Consider the following 21,684-nt stretch of genomic DNA (forward strand, 5'->3'; position numbering starts at 1 on the left):
TGGTTTCAACGGTGACGTTCCTGGAGGTCTCTGGCAGCAGGTCTGATGCTTTTCACAACTTGTTCTCTTTAATATGTACAAATTGCTTCATGCATATGGTAATTTACACCCTGTGAATAATGTCTTTGCAAAGTGACCTTCAGTGGACAGAATTCATGAACCCGAGCAATTTATTCCTTATTTATAGGGTTTTTTTTTTTTCTCCACTTGACCCTCAAACTCAGGAGACCTTTAAAGCGAGGAGAGTAAAGAAACGGAACAAGCCTTTTATTTAAAGCCTCTTCTTTTAATATTAAATACATAATCTCCTATAAACAGTTATTCACATAGAAAAGCGCGTGTTTGTATTTACACTGGAGCGTTATCTTACAGGAAGCCTTCCTTTGATTGTCGCAGCGTCGCCGTCACGTCACTCCTACTTCACAGGGGTTACAAGACCAGGAGAAATGGATCGAAGCTTATTGCTGAGCTCGTCGAGCTCTCAACACTTCACGAATGCTCACATTTCCAAGTTCTGAAATGAAGTTTGTTTTTTTGTTTTTTTAACTGCAACATCTATTGTGGCTGATTTGGATAAATGAACATGACGTGAACCTCTCAGATCCCTCTGCCTTCACGTCGAGCCACACCGAGCCACATGGCTGCTGTTCCTTCACTCCTCCACCTTGGATTTCTTCTTGGAGGATCGGGGTCTGCTGGTTTCGGGGTCTTCTGGATCTGGAGATCCCGGCGGGTCGGAGGGGGGGCTGGGGGCCGCATCCACATCTGGATCCGACTCGGCAGTCACGGACGAGCCTTTGGAAACCCCTGGAGAAAACACAGCAGTGAAGGCTCCAGTTACCAACCTGGACGGAAGAGTTTCTTTCTTTACCGTGAACCTGATTCAGGCCCTGCTTCCAGGACGATCAGCGCCCTCTACTGGCCAGCCGAACCCTGTTTTCAGCGGCTCCGATCAGCGAACGGTGGTGAAAACACAGCTGCTCCCACCGCTTCACGGCAGCCTTGAAATTACGAGTTTACGTCTATGTCATTTCTCCACGCTCCTGACTCTCTGCCGTTGCTTGAGAAAATACAGTAAACAATCGAGAGGTTAACTTCTCTTCTCGCCTCGGCTCATATATTCAATCTGCTGCGGAAGAGGTATTTCTACGTTGTGGCACAGAAAGAGGAATCGCTCTGTGGTTTAATGGAGAGGTGGAGGCTGTGAAATTTGTCATCACCTTCACTGGACCTCTGCGGTGAATATTTTTACCTCCTGGACTCAGAATGAATGTTTAAGAGAGAAACAGGGAGCTGCGATTCAGACGTGGCGCCGGGCGGGCCGTTCACTCGCCGTGCGTACCTGCCGGCAGCTGCAGGTTCCTGTTGTAGCTGGCGGCCGACGACATGGCCTGGCCCAGAGCCTGGTTGGTTCCCAGCTCGGCGCCGGGGCTCTTGGCGGCGGCGGCAGACTGAGGTTTGGACTTGGAGTCCTTCCCCGGTTTGGTCCACACCAGACCGTCGGTCACCTGCAGGGCGGCGCCCATCTTCTGAGCCATGTCCATCAGCTGCCGGCAGAGAGAGGAGGCCACGGCCGTTTAGACGGCGTGGAAACAGCGGAAAACACATCTTCACCGGTTCAGTCCAGTGGAGTGGAAGAGTCACGGTTACAGAAACCAAACAGTGATGAACAGGCAGGTCTCCGTTACCTCGGGATCAAACTCGAAGCTGCTGCTGCTGTCTCGGAGCACGTTGACCTTCCGCTCCATCTCCTGGTACTGATCCAGAGCCGCCTTTTTGTCTCCGTGGTTGTAGAGGAAGATGGCGAAGTTCAGGTTCACCAGGGGATTGGACCTGCAGGGGGTGGATTTACTGTTTCAAGGCCTCAAATTTAAATTTTGTGGCCTGAAATTACCATTACATGACCTGAAATTACATTTTTATATCCTAAAATTACCATTTCATGGCCACAAATTCTTATTTTGTCACCTGAAATTACCAATCAGTGGTATCAAATTTATATTTTTCGACTGAAATTACTAATTTGTGTCCTAAATTTACATACTTTTGGCCTCAATTTACCATTTTTATTTACAGTACTTAAAGTCCGAGTTAAGCAGAAATAAATTTGTGTTATGAGTTTGTCACACTGCATAAACATGTGTCATTAACCACTGAGCCAAATTTGAATGATTAAAAAAATTGCCAAGTATATAAAATAAGGTCTCAAAATCATGTAAAAACCAGCACTTCTCTCTGCTGTGAAACGCTGGGGTCGTGTCACTCAGCTAGAGTCAGTTTTGGCTCTCATGTGGTTCTTTAATTTGTTTATTGGCAAAGATTTAACAGATGTTTTTCTGATACACATTACATTAGTCCCCAGAAAAGAGCTTCAAAATGCTGCTACATGTCCTTGCCCCGGTCGACAACTGTCCCGGCAAGTGGTACTCAAAAAAGTACACCAAAGTTGGCAGGTCTGCGAGATGCTATCCGTGACTCGAAAGCTAGCGGGAAAACCACCGATGCTAATACGCTAGATGTTTTTATATCGCTCAGTATCCGGGGGGCGGGTTTATGCCAATGAGTAACACGGCCCTGATTTCTGACCCGCCTATTAAATCCTGAACACAGAAGCGGTGAAAAAAGTCTGTTAAGTCTACCTCCAAAATTAAATCATAAATGGAGGAATGGCTTTTATATGTTGTAAAGAAACACATTTATGACTTATTTAAGGTGTTTAGAAGAAAATGGCTGATTTTGGTTAACTCGGACTTTAATTTACCATTTTGTGGCCACCACTGAAAATTTCTGGATCATATTTTGTGGCCACAAATGACTAATTAGTGGCTATACTATGATCTGTACAGATCAGACTGAGGAAAAAAAACTTGTAAAATGAAGGAATAAAGGGGTTCTCACTCGTCCAGGGTGGCGGCCTGCTCATACGCTCTGGTGGCGTTCTCCACGTCCTCCAGGTTGGTCAGAGCCACTGTGCATCACAAACAAGAGACAGGCAAACTTGAAGCGGTGACGCGTGTGAACCGCTAATCTGATCACTTCAATCAGTGTTCATGTAAACAGGACAATCGGACATCTGATCTGAAAGCAGCTCCTGGTTACTGGCTGAAACAGCTGAAGGACACTCCAGCGGAGGGAGAGTTGCTCTGAGTCTTCTCGGTGCAGAGGAGCCACGTCATGAGCCATTCTTCAGCCCGTCGGCCGGTTCTCACCTGCCAGCAGCATGTAGAGCTCCCCCATGCGCGGGTTGAGATTGATGGAGGCGCTGAGGAAGTGGAAGGCCGAGGCGTACTGCTGCATGGTCAGGTGGACCAGGCCCAGGTTGTACAGGACTTTCCAGTCGAAGGGAGACAGGTAGTGGGCTCGCTTCAGGCAGCTGATGGCCTGTGGGAGGAGGCGGGGCGGAGGGGAGGGGAGGGGGCGTCAGCACCGTCGGCCAGAGGCCTCAATAATATATGAAGAGCAGGAACATGGGAAACACAGGGATCCGTGCAGAGCTGGATTTATAGTGCAGGCCAGGCGTATGGGCCAAATGAAATGACAACACACACAGTTATTAATATTGTATATATGTCAGAGCCCAGAATTGATCGGTTAGTTTAATATCTGCTGAGGTGAAGACTGGAAGTAAAGGGTGTGTGTGTGTGTGTGTGTGTGTCATGAATATGCATTTGTGGAATAAGCAGCAGTTTGTGTGTCATGCTCATGATATAATGGCTAATAACACACAGGGTATTCATGCATATATTTTTATTATGCATGTTATATGTGTGTGTATACACAACCTATGTGTGTGTGTGTGTGTGTATACATACAGCATATACACACCAATACACACATACGGTACTCTTGATGCTCCACATTGATTCCGATGAGCAGTCCTCATCTATACCGCTTTCATGTTGGGGTTTTTTTCATTCCGACTTGACAAAAACAAACACGAACACACACTCAGACACCCACACACACTCTCTACTCACCGCTACGTATTTCTTCTTGCCGAAGAAGCACATGCCGATGTTGTTCCAGAGCGGGGGGCTCTCGGGCACGGCGCACGCCGCCACGCGGTACTTGTTCATGGCCACGTCGAAGTCGCCGTGCGTCTGCATCATGCTGCCTGCAGCCAGGATGGCCTGTGAGGACAGACGGCGGCGGAGAGACGGGTTGGAGGGACGTTAAAAGCCGTGGAACATCTGACACTGGACCATCTCAGAACTCCACTCCGCAGTCCCCGGGCCCTTCCTCCTCAGGTCGGACGACTCTTCAAAATAACTGCGGAGTGACTCTGGGAGTCTAAGGTGGGCACCATACGAAAAAGTAAACTGAGGCCACGAAATAGAAATCACATGAAATCGTGATTTTTTTTACCACAAAAATTGTAATTTGAAACCAAAATATAGTAATTTGAAGACATGTAATAGTAACTCGAGCCACAAAGTAGCAATTTCAGACCAAATAATAGCAATCTGAGGCCACAAAAATAGTCATTTGTGGACATGAAATGGTCTTTTGAAGCCACACAAAAGTAATTTGAACCACAAAATAATAGGTTTGGGACATAAAATAGAAATCTGAAGACATGAAATACAAATTTGAGGCCTCAAAGTAGTCTTTTGAGGACATGAAATAGTAATTTGGATCATAAAACATAATTTTAGACCAAAACAGTAATATGAGGCCACAAAATAGTAATACGTGGACATGAGATTGTACTTTGAGGACAAGAAATTCTAATTTCAGGACATAAAATAGTCATTTTAAACCACAAAATACTAATTTGAGGACATAGAATAGTAATTTTGGACCACAAAATAGTAATTTGAGGACATAAAATTGTAATTTCAGGATATAAAATAGTAATTTCAGACCACAAAATTGTACTTGAGGACATGAAATAGTAATTCTTTACCACAAAATTGTAATTTGAAGCCATGAAATACTAATTTGAGAACATAAAATAGTAATTTTAGACCATAAAATAGTAGTTTAAAGATATGAAATAGTCATTTTAGTTGATGAAATAGTAATTTGTGGACATGAAATTGTAATTTCATTCCATGAAAAAGTAATTTGAGGTCATAAAATTGAAATGTGAACCAGAAAATAACACTTTCGGGACATTAAATAGTAACTTGATGACATTAAATAGTAATTTGAGGACTTAAAATAGTTATTTGAGGGCATGAAACAGTAATTTCAGACCAAAAAACAGTAATTTTTGAAAAAGAAACAGTAATTTGAGGACATGAAATAGTCATTTCTGGATGCAGAATAGCAATTTCAGACAACAAAAACAGTAATCTGAGGACAGACTAGTGATTATTCCAAATCCCAACACACCTTGTAATTGTTGGGGTCAAAGGTGAGCGCGTTTCCAAGGTGTTCAAACGCCTTCTGGTATTTTCCAAGCTGAAAGGGAAAAAAAAAAAAAAAAAAAAAGAGCAGCCATCAGCAGTGCCGTCACTTTTCCACACATGATGTGAGTGAGAGGCTGAATATTGACCGACCTGCAGGAAGAGCAGGCCGAGCGTGGTGAGCAGCTCGGTGTTCTCCGGAGACGATCTGAAAGAGGAGCGTCACTTCGTCTGTGTGGCTATAATTACATCTAATGTCTTCTTATTCCAAACGCAAACACAAGTTTATATTCGGGAGGATCGGCTGATTATTCAGTCGGCTTTGATTCAGCATAATTGCAGAGTATTAATTGTGACCTGTGGCGGAGTGATGCGGAAGAGGCAGACGGGCTTTAAAATAAGACTCACAGTGGAGGGTCTCATTAAAGGCGACAGCGGTACAGGGGCATCTGATTAATTCATTTACCCCCAACAGGAGGGAGCCACAACCAGCCCCATCAGACACACTGACGCCATTCCCCTATTCAGAGTTGCATTGAGATTATGGAAATGAACCTCAGAGACTGGAAATTATTCAATGAATTAATGTTGTTTCTGTCATGGTAATGTTTTTTTATTTTATTTTATGTTTTTAACATTTATTTTTAATGATGTAGAAATAAGAGAAAAGGTACGAAGGGGGTAAGAAACACATCTTAACTTCTCATTCATATATGTATAATTCATTTTTAAGTATCAACTTTCAACTCATCACTCATTTGTAGGGATGTGCGAGTACCGATACCAGGTATCGGTATCGGGCCGATACTGGCCTTATTTCAAGGTATCGGGTACTCGTGAAGGCTACCGATACCAGCCGCCGATACTCACGGCAAGAAAACCCCACGTGTAGTAAGCCCTCCTCACCAGCAGTCGGCGGTAGTGCAACCAAATGGGATGCAAGCTGCCGACAAACATGAAAGAGGAAGAAGCTCCTCTCTGGGAGTCGCTGACAGGTGCATGGCTACACTGCAGCGGGCTGACTTCTCCACGAGTCTCATCCAGAGCAGAGACAACAGGAAGGAATCCAGAACGGCTGCTCGTCTCACCAGAACCGCCGGTGTGGACATTCTGTTATATAAGTGAAAACGAGCCGAGCTTTGCAGAATGCTAACTCTGCAATGCTAAAATTGCTAAAGGAGGTGCGCGATGTTGTTCATTTACCACTAGTAATTTGTTTAAACACCTCAGGGCGAAGCTTGTGGACGAGAGTCTGACGCTGTTGTGCGGGAAAAAAAGAAAACTCCGGCAGCAACTTGACGGCAAACTCTGCAGAAGACCGAGAAACTGAAGAGCAGAGATCCGAGAGCAGCACAAATAACACGAGCAACTCTTTAAACTCAGGGGTTTTTCTATCTTTGACTTTAGTTCATAAAAAAATCATTCAAATTAGTACATTTAAAAACCTTAGTTTATGTAAAGTGTAAAACTCAGAGAAATTGTTTTATCTTGCACTTAATTTCATTTAAATAAGTGCAAACTCAGTTGCTTGTTTTATTTTTCAGACTATTATTTTGGACTTAAACATAGTGGCTGGGCTGCCTTTTTATTGGAAATAAAATTCATTTTCAAAAATAATCTCATTGCATTATTTTAAATTTTATGTGTATAAAGTATCGGTATGCAAGTATCGGTATCGGTGAGTACTGAAGATGAAGTACTCGTACTTGGTATCGGTCTGAAAAAAAGTGGTATCGCACATCCCTACTCATTTGACTTTCAAAATCTTAAATTTTATTCTCACTTCGCAGTTCAGAAAATAAGTTGTGACGCTGTCTTAAAAACAGATGAAAACAATGAAGCGGATCTCACACACTTAAAATTCATCCCGAACAACATAAAAAACGTATCAGATGGAGAAATTTTGCATTTCAGGGCAAAGCATTTGAATTCGATGGAAGTGAGCAGAGCGAGGACCGTGTTGCTCATGGAGTTTCTGTGGAGGTCTGGGAGGTGGAGAGTCGAGGAGTTTGATGTGTGGAGCAGGATTCACCCGTCCTGAGGCTCACCGCCGGCTCTTCTGTTTTATGACCCTGTCAGTGTTTGGTGCCCAGACAGGTGGGATGCTGGGATGGATGCAGTTAGATATTGAGGATTGTTTCTCTGAAAATGTGAAGCTTTTTCTGGATCGTGTTCACATGATCTGGATTTTTTATTTTATTTTATTTTTTGTACATGATACAGCTTCCACTGAAGGGAATCTCTCACAGACAGTGATTTTTGGAAGCTCACACAGAGGAAAAATAAGCTTCTTTTTAATACAGAGAATCTTTCATGCAGAGATTTATTTCCATTACGGGAAACTGAATTTTCAATATCTTTACTATGTTACACTAAGAAACATTTTCCTTAAAATCCTCCACAGTTATCAGTTTTCTGCAGATTACTCAACCTCAGTTCATCTTTACACCTCTGAAATGCTCTTTCTCTATATATATATATTTTTTTTGCACAAAATAACTCAGAATCAATGGGATATAATTTGGAGAGATAATTAAATAATTTAGCGTTAAAAAGTATCGAAGAGGAAAGATTTTGAGTGATTTGTGCACAGGAAGTAGGGTTGGTAACGCTGACGTTTGAAGGCAGGACAGAGAGGAAACTGACAGTCTGTGTTTCCTCGTCTGGTCGGAGTGAAGGTCTGATGATCAGAGAAAAAAGTGGTGAAACGTGTCTGGAAGACATTGTTTATCCCAGATTTATCCATAAATCTGAATGTGTGTAGAGTGTAAATAGATGAGAGTGGTGAAAGTTTTTGATGAAGTGGAGAAGGATGTGGTGCAGCCCATATAACGAATGAAGTTTTGACTAAACTCACGCTTCTGACCTGTTGCATATTAACCTAATTACATGACAAATACTCCTCTGGTGCTTTTTCTTTGGTTCCACTAGTTTTTCTAGCTTTCTGTTGCTCTCGTTCAAACGTTTTTTTGAATGTGTTGTTGCCATGAAATCATATTTTTCATAAAATCGTGGTGCGGTGCGGTGCGGTGCGGTACTTACTCCACGGCTTTCTTATACACTTCAATGGCCTTGTCAGTCTCTCCCGCCAGCAAATGAACCTTCCCCAGCATCATGAAAGTCTTGTCGTGCTTATTTATCTGGAGAGCCGTGTTTAGATGTTCTTCAGCCTGCCGGAGACGGGAGATGGGGATGACGCCTCCCCGCAGAGGAACGGCGGCGTTTTGTACCGCGTGGCGTTGGTTAAATTGGGCGTACTCACGTTTTTGAAGTCTTTGATGAAGAAGTAACACACCCCCAGATTATGGCTGATCTCCTGGGGTGAAAACATGTCACATTTTACACCGCTGCATGCTAATGAGGCCGCTGAAACGTGGTTTCGGGGTGTCGCTCTGGCGTGTTAGGTGGCGGCAGTGAGTCTCTACACTGTGTCACATCACAGTCTTTGTTTTTCACTAATTAGCTCCTCTACATGCTGTGAGTCTCTTTCATATGACTGAGAAACAGGAGGACAAACGGGGGCGTCAAACTCAGTCTACTTCACTTCTATTTGCTCTTAAAGGTGCCGGATCAGTAAACTGGTAATATCTGTATCTGAAAATACCAATAAAACTCAAAAGAACAAAAAAAGAAATCCTCATTTATCGTAAAAATGCTACCAGTACCAAATCAAGCTGTAGCTTTGATGCTAACTGCTTGTATTGCTGCTGTCTGTGCTTCACCCGGTGGACACAGTGGGAACAGCAGTCATCCTGCAGGTGGGGCTGGTGATTCATCTGGCCCACGAGCCACGTGTTTGACACCCCTGGACCGAAAGCTGCATTTACAGGCCTGAGGAAGACGTGAACCTCTGCTAACTTCAGCGTCCGCCGCGCAGCACAGCATACAGTCTTTCACACAGTGAGCCTTCAAGACAACAGAGTCTGCGGTGAAGCTGACAGCAGCGTTCACCGCCGCCATGCAAATTTACAAAACACGTCGGCGGAAGTGATTAATGGCGCTGCCCGGCCGGCTTAATACAACTTCCACCGGCGCCGCATTAAAAAAGGGCCCGGATCGGTTCAGAAGGAGGAAGCTGGTTTTGATAAATTGTCTGAGGAGCGAGGGAGAAAAGGAGGTTCAATCGGGCCAAATGTGCGGGGGGGGGGGACAAAACCACTCCCCCACGCTGTGTTTTTAGGGCGGAAGATGCCAGAGCGACTAATCACTGACTCCCTTAGAAACACCGAGACAAAGCAGAGACGCCGCAGCGCCGCTCCACTCTTACCCAGTCCTTCTCGTTGAGCCGTGCAGCTTCATGATAGAATTCAATGGCCGCTTTGTGCTTCCCCAGAAGAAATCTGCAGAAAACACGAAGCACATGAGAAAGGGGGACATTTTAATGGATGGAGGGCTCAGACTGTCCAGCCTGGAGCGGAGAGTTGAACGGGAGCCGGACTCACAGCGATCGGGCCACTTGCTTCAGGTTGTCGGTGCTGCTGGGATTCAGGATGGCGCAGCTCTGGAACAGCTCCAGGGACTCTTGGATCTTGCCCTCGAGACGCAAGATTAGTGCTGCGGCAGGAAATAAAGACGGGAATCAAAGGCGCGGCAGGGGGTCCGGAGAGCAGATTTTGGGGAAAGTAAATGACGAGCCGGGGAGCCGGGGAGCCGGCGAACACAGAGGTTTTTATTAGATGCAGCTCTTAATTAACATCATGCACAGAAACTGTGAGAGAAGGGGGGGGAATGGCTCACCTTGAACGTAGATGGCATATTCACAAATGCCATTGGTCTCCTGCAGCTGCTCTTTGATGATCACCTGCGAGGACACAGAGTCGGAGACAAGCCACTTTATTAGAGCCAACTACTGTCTGATGAGCTCCACGAAACCAGACGTCAAACTGTCTGAGGTTCAAGTCTCACCGTTCAGTCACGAACATTACTGCAGTTAGGTCAACAACACTTCTATCATCTCATGTAATTCTCCACTTCTAAAATCAGAAGTTCCCACTTGTTACAAGCTGAATTAACTGTTGTCCTTTAACCCCTTTCTCTTCTCTCTATATTGGGATTTTACTTGTTTCATATGTTCATCAACATAACACTTCACCTTGATCATCCATTCATCTGTAAATTACAGCTTAATCTTCACAACACCATAAACATAATAGAGAGATGAATCGCTGGTCCTTCCAGTATATTATAAGGCACTGAGTTAATACAACACGAGATCTAAACTCCACAGAACAGGAACGCTGAGGCGCATGAAGTCCAGACTCTCCTGGTCCTGGTCCCAGTCCAGATTCTCCTAATTCTGGTGCATTTAAAGTTTGCTTGAGTGCCTATTTTAGACTCAGCCTTATTTTATTTCTGAATTTTTTTTAAATCTGTATTTGTACTGCGTTTTTGAATAATGCACCAGGCCTGATTGGTTTGCTGGGATGTGTTTGACCTTTTCCTTCTTTTGAATTTCATCAATGAAACACACTGGCAGTGTTATGCGCGTTGCCTGATTGGACTTAGAATTTATTTTGGACAAGATGCCCTGACCCCTGATGCCCCGTTTCATTCTTCATTGATAAATAATGTGAATTTCAAATCTTCATCATTTGATGAGTCACGCACTATAATTGCGTAACGTCCTCGACTTACAATTCTTTATTTGGGGACCTAAAGCAGATATGAGATGAAAAGGCGACTAGTTAGATTCATTAATTACAAATCCTGTAATTACATCCTTTGTGGGGAGTTCTCACACTGAAAGTACAGCTTTTAAGCTAACTTGTTAGTATTGCTATGAACTCTCATTATATGGTTTTGAGTATGAGTGTTTATTTAAATGATTTTTTTACTTTTAATGACTCATTTTCAGAGCATCCATGTGCATTTCTTCTGAATACTGCCTGAAGTGGTGGACAGGCTGGACGGGAGCTCCTCACCTTGCAGGTGTCGTAGTCCTTGCGGATGTAGTGCTGGTGGATCAGCCAGTTTCTCCTCTCCACTATGGGAAGGTCTGGAGCTGCGGGGAGAAGCAGAATTATCCTGAGAAGTTGGAGTTTAAACTCCTTAGGTTTCCCCATTGAGGTGATGTCTCATTCAGTGGCTGTGTGAATGATTAATCCCGAGCGTGCCCTCCTTCTACAGTCATTAGTGAGCCTCTGATCTGACGGGTAACACAGACGCACCGCTGTAACTTAAACCCACTGGATAATTCTCAGTCGATTCACCACACACACTGTAAATCTCTGATGGTTAGCACGTTTTTTTTCCCCCTCCCCTCCCATGAATAGATAGCGCAGACTAATAGGGGATGTGTCTGTTTAGGCTGTTTTTTTTTTTTTTGTTTTTTTTTTATGTATGCACTCTTTTTTTTAATTTGACAGCTGAATAAATAATCCTGAAAGCGCCCTCCCTCCACAGTCACACGCACCGCTTTGATCTGACAGTTAACACAGATGTTAACACTTCAACCAAAAACCTGGGGCGAAACTCCAATCAGTTCACCAGCCTCGCTGCGAATGTCACCTCGTAAGCAAGTTTTTCTGTTACAAACACAGCGTTTTTTTTCCCCCTTCCTCCTCCTCCTCTTCTTCTTCTTCTTTCTCTCGTTTAATGTCTCGGCAGGTTGAGATCTTCTTCCCGTTGCCAGGGAAACGACGTCTCCAGTAGCCAGGTGACAGAACGGAGAGAGGAGCGAGCAGTACGGTGTAAAACCAGAGAACCAGCTCTGGAACGGGTTCAGCGCCCTCATGATCCAAGAGATCCACGCAGATCAGAGTCTCTGCAACAGGGCTGTCCAACATGAGGCCCGTGGGCCAAAACCGGCCTGCAAGACGCTCCAATCCGGCCCTCATTTGATATAGCAATTGTATAGATATACCTTTTTTTTTTATTTTTTTTTTTGGACACAACACAACTGAATTAGTTCAATGCTATCATCAAAGTAGCCCCGGAGCCATGCCGTCAGGGGAGGACATGCAGAATGCAACCGTTTTTTGGACGTTTAACTGCAGTTTGCATCAGAGTGTTTCATTAAAATTGACTTTCTGTTGAGATCTTCTGTAGTAATTGCTTGGTTTGTGAAAATATTGACATTTTCAACACAATCTGCAGCACAACCAAAAAAACAAACAAAAAAAAAAAACAACTTTAAAGTTTAAATGCAAAAATTACTACAGCGTTATGTTCCTGGTTTGGCCCACATGTGGCCCCTCTCTGACCACCTCAGCTTTAACTCTTAATCCATTCATAAGTTCACCAAAGTCACCCAAAACCAAGAACTTTTATTTGTCTCTTCTCTGTTTTTCTTATTCAAAGAGTATGTATATTTCACCATTTTATCTTAGTGTACAGAAGGTCCACGAACAATTTCAATTCTCTGTATATATCTTACATACTGATAAATCAACAATAGCGCTAACTCAACCTGATTGTTACAAAGAAAATGTTAAAAGCTAGAAACTCACAAATGATGTAATTCTAGTTAATTACTCTTTGAATGTACTGATTTTCACTGTCAGCCTGAGGCAGTTGGTTCATTTGACCTGTATAGTGGTTTGGTTTGGTGAAAATAATGACAGTTTCATCATGTACACTCTCCACCACAGTGAAGAAACACTTTAAAGTTTCAATTAAAGGTTATTAGGGCTCCATTTTACCAGCCCAGCCCCACTTGAGATGAAACTGAGCTGCATGTGGCCCCTGAACTAAAACGAGTTTAACGGCTTGCTCTACAAGGCGCCACAGTTCTTTCACCCGCCAAATAAATCCAAATTCACCTGATTCTGGTAATCCTGTTATCTTGCAACCTGCTGCCTTCCTGCAAGGCTAAAATTAGAATTTGTTAAAAAAAAGTGTCTGGCTTTTGAGTGTGTGTGTGTGTGTGTGTGTGTGGGGGGGTGTCATTAATGAGGCGCCTGTGTGAAGATACGGCGTGAATTACACCAAAGCTCCCTTCTGTTTCCATCCTGCAGAAATCCCCTCCACCGCCGAGTGGGGGACCGCACGTTTGCCTCGTCAAGATTGGGATTGGCCTTATTTGTGGCAACCTAATCGGCTTTCTTCCTGCTGAGGCAGCGGCAGCGGCCTTGTCTCCGGGTTTCAGCTGCGGTCCCGTTGCGCTCCGCCGTCCACACACACAAAGACGCCTCAGATCTGGAGAGGCGAGGCGGGACGCATGTGTGGCACGTATTACTGCAACTAACCAGAGGAGGGGAGGGGGGGAGCGAGGCAGAGGAGGCCGGCGGGGGGTCTCCTAAATATAGTTCTGTGAAGAAGTTCATCCCAAACAGAGAGGAATGTTCTCATTGTTGCGTTTGATCTGGCTAAGGAGAAGACAGCCTAGCCTTGCATGTGTTTCACCCATCTGTTAAAACGGGGATGGGAGCGGAGGGGAGGCGTGCTGAGATCAAAAGACACATGGGGCGAACGTAATGAAAAGTATGATGAAAATTATTTTAGAAGTTTTTGCCACAAAGAGAAAATCTTCAGAAAGCCATCGTCTCGTCAAGTCATTTAGTCACACATGCAGCCTCTTTCTGCGAAATATGCCAGGAGTGAGTGTCAGTGTCTTAGAAGAAGACAGAGCAAAGCCAGATTACCACTCTGCTGTCAGAAACACTGACACTTGACTCCACTGCACCCAAAACAGAAAAATAACCTCGTGAAAGAAAGCAGATGTTGAGGGCTTAGAAGGAACTCGGCTTTGGTGTTTCCAGTAAACACCACAGCCACACGGTTTGTTCAAAACCGTCACATATTTTCATCACAGTGCGACTCGTGAAGTATTCGATGTCTTTGGGATAACTGTGCTAATTCTCTTCCTCAACTTTTAATATTTAATGTTCTCTTTTCACATTTGGAATATCTTTTGTAATTTTAATCTTTGATATGCTGATTTTCCAGTCTTTCATGGCGCTCGGAGCTCCTGTGATCACTGCATTTCCCCGTGTGGGATGAATCACCTCGTCTCATCTTAACTCAAGTCTTTTTTTTGTTAAATATCAAACGTATTTCTGCTTTTCCCACCAGCTGTGAGTCACAATTGGAGTAATTGACTGTTTTCAGTCATTTTTCTCCTCATTTGTTATTTCTGTGGTTCTGATTTCTGTCCTGTTGCCACCTGCTGAGACGTAACATTGAAATAATTAAGTGAAATGTGATCTGCTGTCAACAAGATCAAGCTCAGTAGAGAGTACTGTTGAAGTTCAATTCTGGTCTGTGCCTCGAGACCTCAAGACCACCAAGATATGGGTCTTGATTCAGTCTTGACCCCTTAAAGTCTTGGTCTTGTCTTGGAGTAGGAATGATCTGGTCTTGGCCTTGTCTTGGGATGTCTGATTTTGGTCTTGGGATGTCAGATCTTGGTCTCGGTCTGGTCTTGGTCTTGGGATGCTCTGGTCTTGGTCTTGGTCTTGTCTTGGTTTTGAGATGCTATGGTCTCGGTCTTGTTTTGGTCTTGGGATACTCTGGTGTTGGTCTTGGGATGCTCTGGTCTTGGTCTTGGGATGCTCTGGTCTTGGTTTTGGGATGCTCTGGTCTTGGTTTTGGGATGCTCTGGTCTCGGTCTTGTTTTGGTCTTGGGATGCTCTGGTCTCGGTCTTGTTTTGGTCTTGGGATGCTCTGGTCTCGATCTTGTTTTGGTCTTGGGATTCTCTGGTCTCGGTCTTGGGATGCTCTGGTCTTGGTTTTGGGATGCTCTGGTCTCGATCTTGTTTTGGTCTTGGGATGCTCTGGTCTCGGTCTTGTTTTGGTCTTGGGATGCTCTGGTCTTGGTTTTGAATCAGATTTGGGTTAGGTGGCCTTGACAGTTAAGTCTCTTTTTTTCAAATGTATTTTGCCAAAGTTGATATCTCAATCTCTATAAATGAGATAAATGATGAAATCATGCAGCTCTCCAAGACACGTACTTCTGTCACAACGATACCTGGTTCGAGTCTGGGGTTTGGGCGAATTTCTGCGAAGAGGTGAAGGTCATTGGGTGACCCTAAAACAAGGTATGTTTGAATTCAGTGGGAGGAAAAAAATCTTGTTACACTTTCACACATGTATTGATCTTTAATCTGATGTACTTTGATTTTCATTATATGTTTGATTAGAAGAGGTTTATCAGTACGACACATGGCCTCTTCTGCAGTCATCATAAACATCAGCCTAAGAACAGGCATTCCTACCAACACCAACCGTGCTGCATGAAATCTGGGAAAACACTGCAAGACTGTTTATTTGAAAATGATCCTGATGGATGTTGGAACCAAACTGGGATTTTTTTTTTTCAGCTTGTGCATTGGACAAAACCCAAAGACCATAATTTACTTTTTTTTTTGCGCACAACATACTGTAATTAACTTTGTGTGTGTGTGTGTTAAATAACTAATTACATTTCATGATGGTAATTAAGAGAATGAGTTTCACTTACACAATTAAACTGTGGTCTCCGGCTTTTTACATAATTAAATATTACAACTTTTGTGGAACAAGATCGTTTGATTGTAAAGCGCATTTATTTGGGCTGGAGTCACATTTCCTTCTCCATCAGCTGGTTGAAATTCCAGCTGTACACACAACTGTTTCATCGCTGAACACAGTTCATCATGAGGGGAGAGTGAGGATGAGGTCTGAAGTCTTCTACAGTGTAGCGCCGTTTACACGATGTTGTTTCCAACTGAAAACAGAAAACTTTCCTTACATTATGGGGGTGCGTTTACACCACAACAGTAGTTGGAGCAGCTGAAAAACTAAACTTTATGAAAACGGCTCCCAAGGTGGAACTTTTAAAAACGCTGCGACTCCATCTCCATGGCAACAGGGGAAAATGGTACTTTTCTGAAACACTGCTGTACTTCATGAGCGCACTGTGGCCAAAGTAAAGAATTCTTCTGCACATGCTCAGTAGATGGAGAATAGGAACAATGTTTTCTTCCTCAGTGTCAGATTTTCCTGGTCCTGGTTCCAGTCCAGATTCTCTTGGACATGTTAGTATTATGGTTGACAGTCACCGTGATAACAATCCCACTTGGTTGTCTGTCCATTGCTTGTTTGTTTGTGTGTGTGTGTGTGTGTGTGTGTGTGTGTGTGTGTGTGTGTGTGTGAACAGCGCCAACTCATGGCCCAGAATTCTAACCACATAATTTTGAACGTTTCTGCTGTTTCTGTGTAAACACACATTGGTTTCAAAACTTTCCTGAAATAGAAATGCAGTATGCGGTTTTCAGTTGAAACGTTACCGTGGAAACGGGGTTAAAATCAATCTGTAACTTCATGGTTGTGACAAAAGCAGGAGTTTGTTTGTTTGTTTTTTTTCCTCAAACAACATCTGCTAAAAGAGATATATTGTGAATAATTTTAGCGGATTACTGTTGTGTGTGTGTGGTTAAAGTTCATGCTGCGGATGAGTGTGCGTGTGTGTGTGTGTGCATGCTGCTGTACAGCCTTTATTTTATAAATGTCCATGCGACCTTCTTGTCATTATAAGCAGAAAAGAGAGATTAACTGTAATCTGTAGTTGTGAAGCTTTTAGCATTTCACACGGGTATCATTTTCATTCCCACTGCATTAAGCAATTAAAATCCAATCTCTCTCTCTCTCTCCCTCTCTTTTTATGACCCCATCACTCAGGCGTTGCACCGTCCACCAACAGGTTTTCATTTGATTTGCCCCTGTAAATTAGACCAAGTGGACGGCGATGCACGCTGGTGCACCATGTGAGAGACCACTGCAGGGAAATGCAACACGACGCTGGAACATGTATTTAATTGCTTCCATAGGGCCTCATGATCATTACAAAGCACCACAATCAAAACACAGAAAAACAGTTTAATGTATGTGCATCAGCATTAACTGGTTAATGGGACATTAGGACGCAATTATGATGACAGAATATCTCCAGTTTTCTGTTCAGGGAGGAGTGTGAAGCCTTCCAGAGGACACTGACAGAAGGGCAAGGCTGACCTCTGCAGGACAGACTAGGTACTGGGAGTCTAAATTAACCCACAGATTGTCACGAGAAGGACGAAATAAAACAGCATTTGAGGGGAAATTCTTACCTTTAGGTGCTCGTCGTTTCTTGGCTTCAGTAGAAACTGGGAGCTGGAACATTTAAACACAGACAGATGAATAAATAGCAGGACTATGTGTGATTTCAGTAATGCGTCTGCAGCAACAGAATAAACTGCTCTGGATGTTACACACTGCAAACACTGTAATTTACTGCAAGTATCAACGCTGAGTCAGCTTGTGCCCAACAGAAAGACATTACATTTCCCTTTTTCAAATTCATAAAGTCGCAATTGAATATTCTCACGATCTGAATTATCATTAAAGCCCCATTTACATTATGCTTTCCACTGAAAATGCATCATTTTTGCATTTCCGCTGCAGAAAATTAGGGGGTTACAATGCCATCTTTTTAAAACAATATCTTCACACAGACATTATCTCTGCTTTTAGTTGGAGTTAAGTCCAATTAATCCCCTCCAATTAATTCATTTTTCACATATGCTAGGGCTGCAAGATGTTAAAACTAACTAGCTAGCTATATTGTTTAGCACTGCAATCACAGTATGACTAGAGATGAATAAAAGACTTCAATATTTCATTGCATTATCTCTGTTCTTATAAAGACACCCTGTTGATTACAGTTTTAATTAATCACAAAACATTTTGAAAGAATCCCACTCATCTTTCATATTTAAAGTATAATTGCTGCTGGTATCTGTATTCTTTCTCAGTATAAACATTTCTCACTCACTTCAAAGTCTAAAGACTTTATAATTCATTGAAATGTAAAGATCTCTGTTTCATTCCACAAACATGTCCCGTTGAAGACGATACCAAAGGAATAAAAGGCGGCATGCTCAGGTCTGCATGATCTTTATTCACCTCGGTGCTTCTCTTATCAATACAGATTTCATTTGAAAGGTCAGAAACCTCCAGAGGTGTGATTTCCTCCACAGATCAGGACTATACTTCTGTAAAATAAAGGGAAGCTGCAGACTGTAGCGCTCTCATTTCTCACTGTGTGATCAAAAGTCACTTCATAAGATGGTCCACAAGCTTCTGTTTTAAATCAAGAGATCAGGCTTAGCATGTTTGTTTGATCTGAGTTGGAAAGTCTTTTCCTCTGATCAGGTGCCATGTTTCAGGGCTGTAAGGAGGAGTTATATAAGCCAGTAATAAGAAAGAGTACAGCGCCGTGGATCAAACACCAGCTGCCTGCTCTGTTTTATTCATGGCCGCAGGACATATGGACGAGACTTCACCAAGAAAATCTAACATTTATGCGTTTGAGAGGAGTAGAGACAACAATAGGTTTTGTGTAAATCAATGTTTTCTTTAACATTTTCCTTATTCCCTTGGTTAGTGTGACAGGCCATCCAATGGTACCTCTTTCAGGACTTGAAGAGCTATTTGGAAGTGTTTTTCATGGCCTAAATGGGAGTATATCCTCAGTTGTAATTGTTAACAAGCCAATATAGAAGACAGAACATTTTTATAATTCAAAATATCATTGTATTTCAGCACATCACTAATTAATATCTCCATACAGCATACAACATATATATATATATATATATATATATATATATATATATATATATATATATATATATATATATATATATATATATATATATATATATATATAGTTATATTTATATATGAAAGTCATGTATATAAACATTACAAGGCATTTTACTATTTTATGGTTACCGTGTCGAATGTTCATATTAAACAGAGCAGAAACTTAACAAACTTCAGCTAATTCATTTCACTTTGGTGAAAAAGGCAAAAATCTCAGACTCAAGCCTTTTCCATAACTCATTAGGAAGGTGTCAAAAATACACGTATGAGATGAAGCAGGAGGATGCCAGGCTGCTTTTTGTTGAATTCTCTTCAGCTTTCAACGCGATCTGCCTTCTCTGTAAATGACTGTTTCAGTCGCCAGGAGGACAGAATGATCATCGATTTGGTAATCACCAGCCTGCTTGGTGACGAGGAAGTTGGACATGAGCCGGCTCTTGGTGGTTGTGTATTATGCTGTTTTCTTTCCTTCAAATCAATGTTAATAAAACAGAAGATCTGCTTTGATTGTTTGTTTAAAAAAAAATCAGCAATGATTATTTTGTCTGAGAAAGCTCAGCTTTCAGATTGACAGGACCCTGATGTGGCTCCTCCACTGTTTCAGTCAATCTCCTTTTCCTTCATCATCTGCTGGTATGGTAACCTCAGCATCAAGGACAAAGTCTTTGCTGGGAGGACAGTAAAGGAAGCTTTTAAAGTGGCTCCAGAGTGTTTAATGGTCTGGTGACATTTTTAAGAAGTTAGAAGGAGAGCTATTCTTCTGGATGCTCCTCATCAGGAGCGGAAGATGCTTCCTTCTTGTCTTCCTCTGGCAGAACCCCAGGCCATGAAACCTACCTCTATCTGGGTAATAAACACTGAGCAGCAGAGGGAACGTTCTTCCTGTTGTACTTTGCCCTGTTGTTGGTGTATTTACCTGATCCTGTCTTCATGCTGCTGCACTGAACTACACCTGACTAAATCAAGTAGACTGCTGCATGACTGAGTGTAACACAAATTTGATCAATTTAATCACTTTCAATACCGACTGACCTTTACAGTGTGGATAAAACATCGCAAAAGCTCGATAAACTGATAAAATTGAAGTCGATAGAATACTGAGGGAGACGATCAGTGCTGAAGGTCAACTCAAATTTGATACTGAGTCTATTCTGGACCCTCCACACTGATTAATATTATCTTAAGGGCAAGGAGGCAGCTTAAAGTGACAAAAACTTATATTTTTACCTCTCTGCCATAGCTCACGTTATTTCACTCATGATTTGTTATAATATCTTCATGATTTCCTCATGTAGCAACTGAGAGGTCAGTTAATCCAGTTAGTGCAGCTCGGATTAACAGAATAAACCTTGAAGCTAACGCTGGCTAACACAACCTCGGTGCAGTGGCATGTTGTGTGAATCTTCGGCTGTCACTCTGAAAACACCTGCAGCTGTCTGTATTCCTCTTCAAACCATGAATATTACACTCGAATAGGGACATACTTTCAGCTCGCAGTAGCTTTACAGGTGTTTCGGATTATCTGGTTTCGCTCTTAGCTGGTGACCGACTTCCTGTAGCGTCCGCCGTTGCTGCTAGTTACAGGAGATGTTAAGATGAGACTCATGAGAGGTCCGACACTTCGAAACTCTGCTTCCAGTGTGGAATTAACGAGGTTCACTACAACAGCTACGGATTCATGCCATGGGTTGTAATGTTTGATTTTTATGAGCAGCAATACCAACCGCCGAAGGAAATCGGTCACTAGTTAACAGGGAAACCACTTAATCCGAATCACCACTTTAGCTCCTAGTTACATCCAGTTAGCCAGACAGCTAACCCGTGGCTCAAACAAACGTCATTTACAGACGGCGCTCGAACGTGCCGCCTCGCTCAGTCGCGTTGTTTGAAACCCCATTTACACCTCACATGTCAGCGTTTTCACACGACAAACGGTTCATATCTTCGTGTTTTACTCACCGCGGTGCTATTCTCCTCCTCCGCCATCTTGGGACGATCAACAGTAGAAGCTGTTGTCATGGAAACCGCGGAGGACTTTCGGAGGCGTGGCTGTGGGGGCATTTATGAATGTCTTGTGTGACACGCTCGTCTCGGGCTCCACCAATCGTAGGCTTCGTGTACAAGTTACGCGATGACGTCACTAAAAACGTATGTCCACATGCATTTTATTTTGAGTCCTGCTCATGTGGATAGAATATAAAGTAGAATACAGGTAGATTCTATAAGTCTGTGTGGACCTTTTAAAATGAAGGAAATAACAATTATAATGGAAACTGTATAATATTGTTATAAACACTAGTCTTGATCAGCAAGGTGTGTTAATTTCCAAATAAATCACTAATCAAGCAGTATTGTGGGAGACTCGTTTAATCTATTGCATTTCATACGCCTGCATCTAGTGTGGAAGTAATAAATGTAAAATATCCATAATGTTACTGTCATGTAATATTTTGGTTAGTTTGTTTTTTTCTCCCAGAATGCAATTTTACTTAAATGCAAGTATAATTCACATTCCACAACCTACTATGAGCTATATATTACTATTAGTTCCTAGTTGTTACTGCGATACAACAGTAATATTTTGGGTGTTTTAATTTACATGACGTACGAATTTAACCACAAAAATTTGAGTGCACCACTTAAAATTTTATCACAATAAATCAAGCACACCCCTCAATTTAACCTTGGAATAAAATCTTTTGATGTTTAGGAACATAGTCACGTTTTTAAATAGAAAAATCCTTGTTTTTGTCCACATTTTTTTTTTAAA

General features: G+C 42.6%; 1 protein-coding gene across 1 annotated transcript; it reads right to left on the reverse strand.

Moving 5' to 3' along the window:
• Window positions 1–272: 272 nt before the first annotated feature.
• bbs4 (Bardet-Biedl syndrome 4) lies at window positions 273–20,933 on the reverse strand. The gene is made up of 16 exons (XM_030109058.1): window positions 20,874–20,933; window positions 17,378–17,420; window positions 11,273–11,352; window positions 10,089–10,152; window positions 9,794–9,905; window positions 9,619–9,691; window positions 8,614–8,667; window positions 8,394–8,521; window positions 5,505–5,559; window positions 5,338–5,406; window positions 3,978–4,130; window positions 3,210–3,381; window positions 2,899–2,968; window positions 1,689–1,833; window positions 1,343–1,547; window positions 273–807 (listed from the first exon to the last, which is right to left on the reverse strand). The coding sequence occupies exons 1-16, from the start codon at window positions 20,931–20,933 to the stop codon at window positions 653–655; spliced, it is 1,638 nt and encodes a 545-aa protein (XP_029964918.1). The 3' UTR covers window positions 273–652.
• Between the last annotated feature and the right edge of the window lie 751 nt (window positions 20,934–21,684).

The sequence above is a fragment of the Salarias fasciatus genome, chromosome 1, assembly GCF_902148845.1.
Source record: "Salarias fasciatus chromosome 1, fSalaFa1.1, whole genome shotgun sequence".
Lineage (NCBI taxonomy): Eukaryota > Metazoa > Chordata > Actinopteri > Blenniiformes > Blenniidae > Salarias > Salarias fasciatus.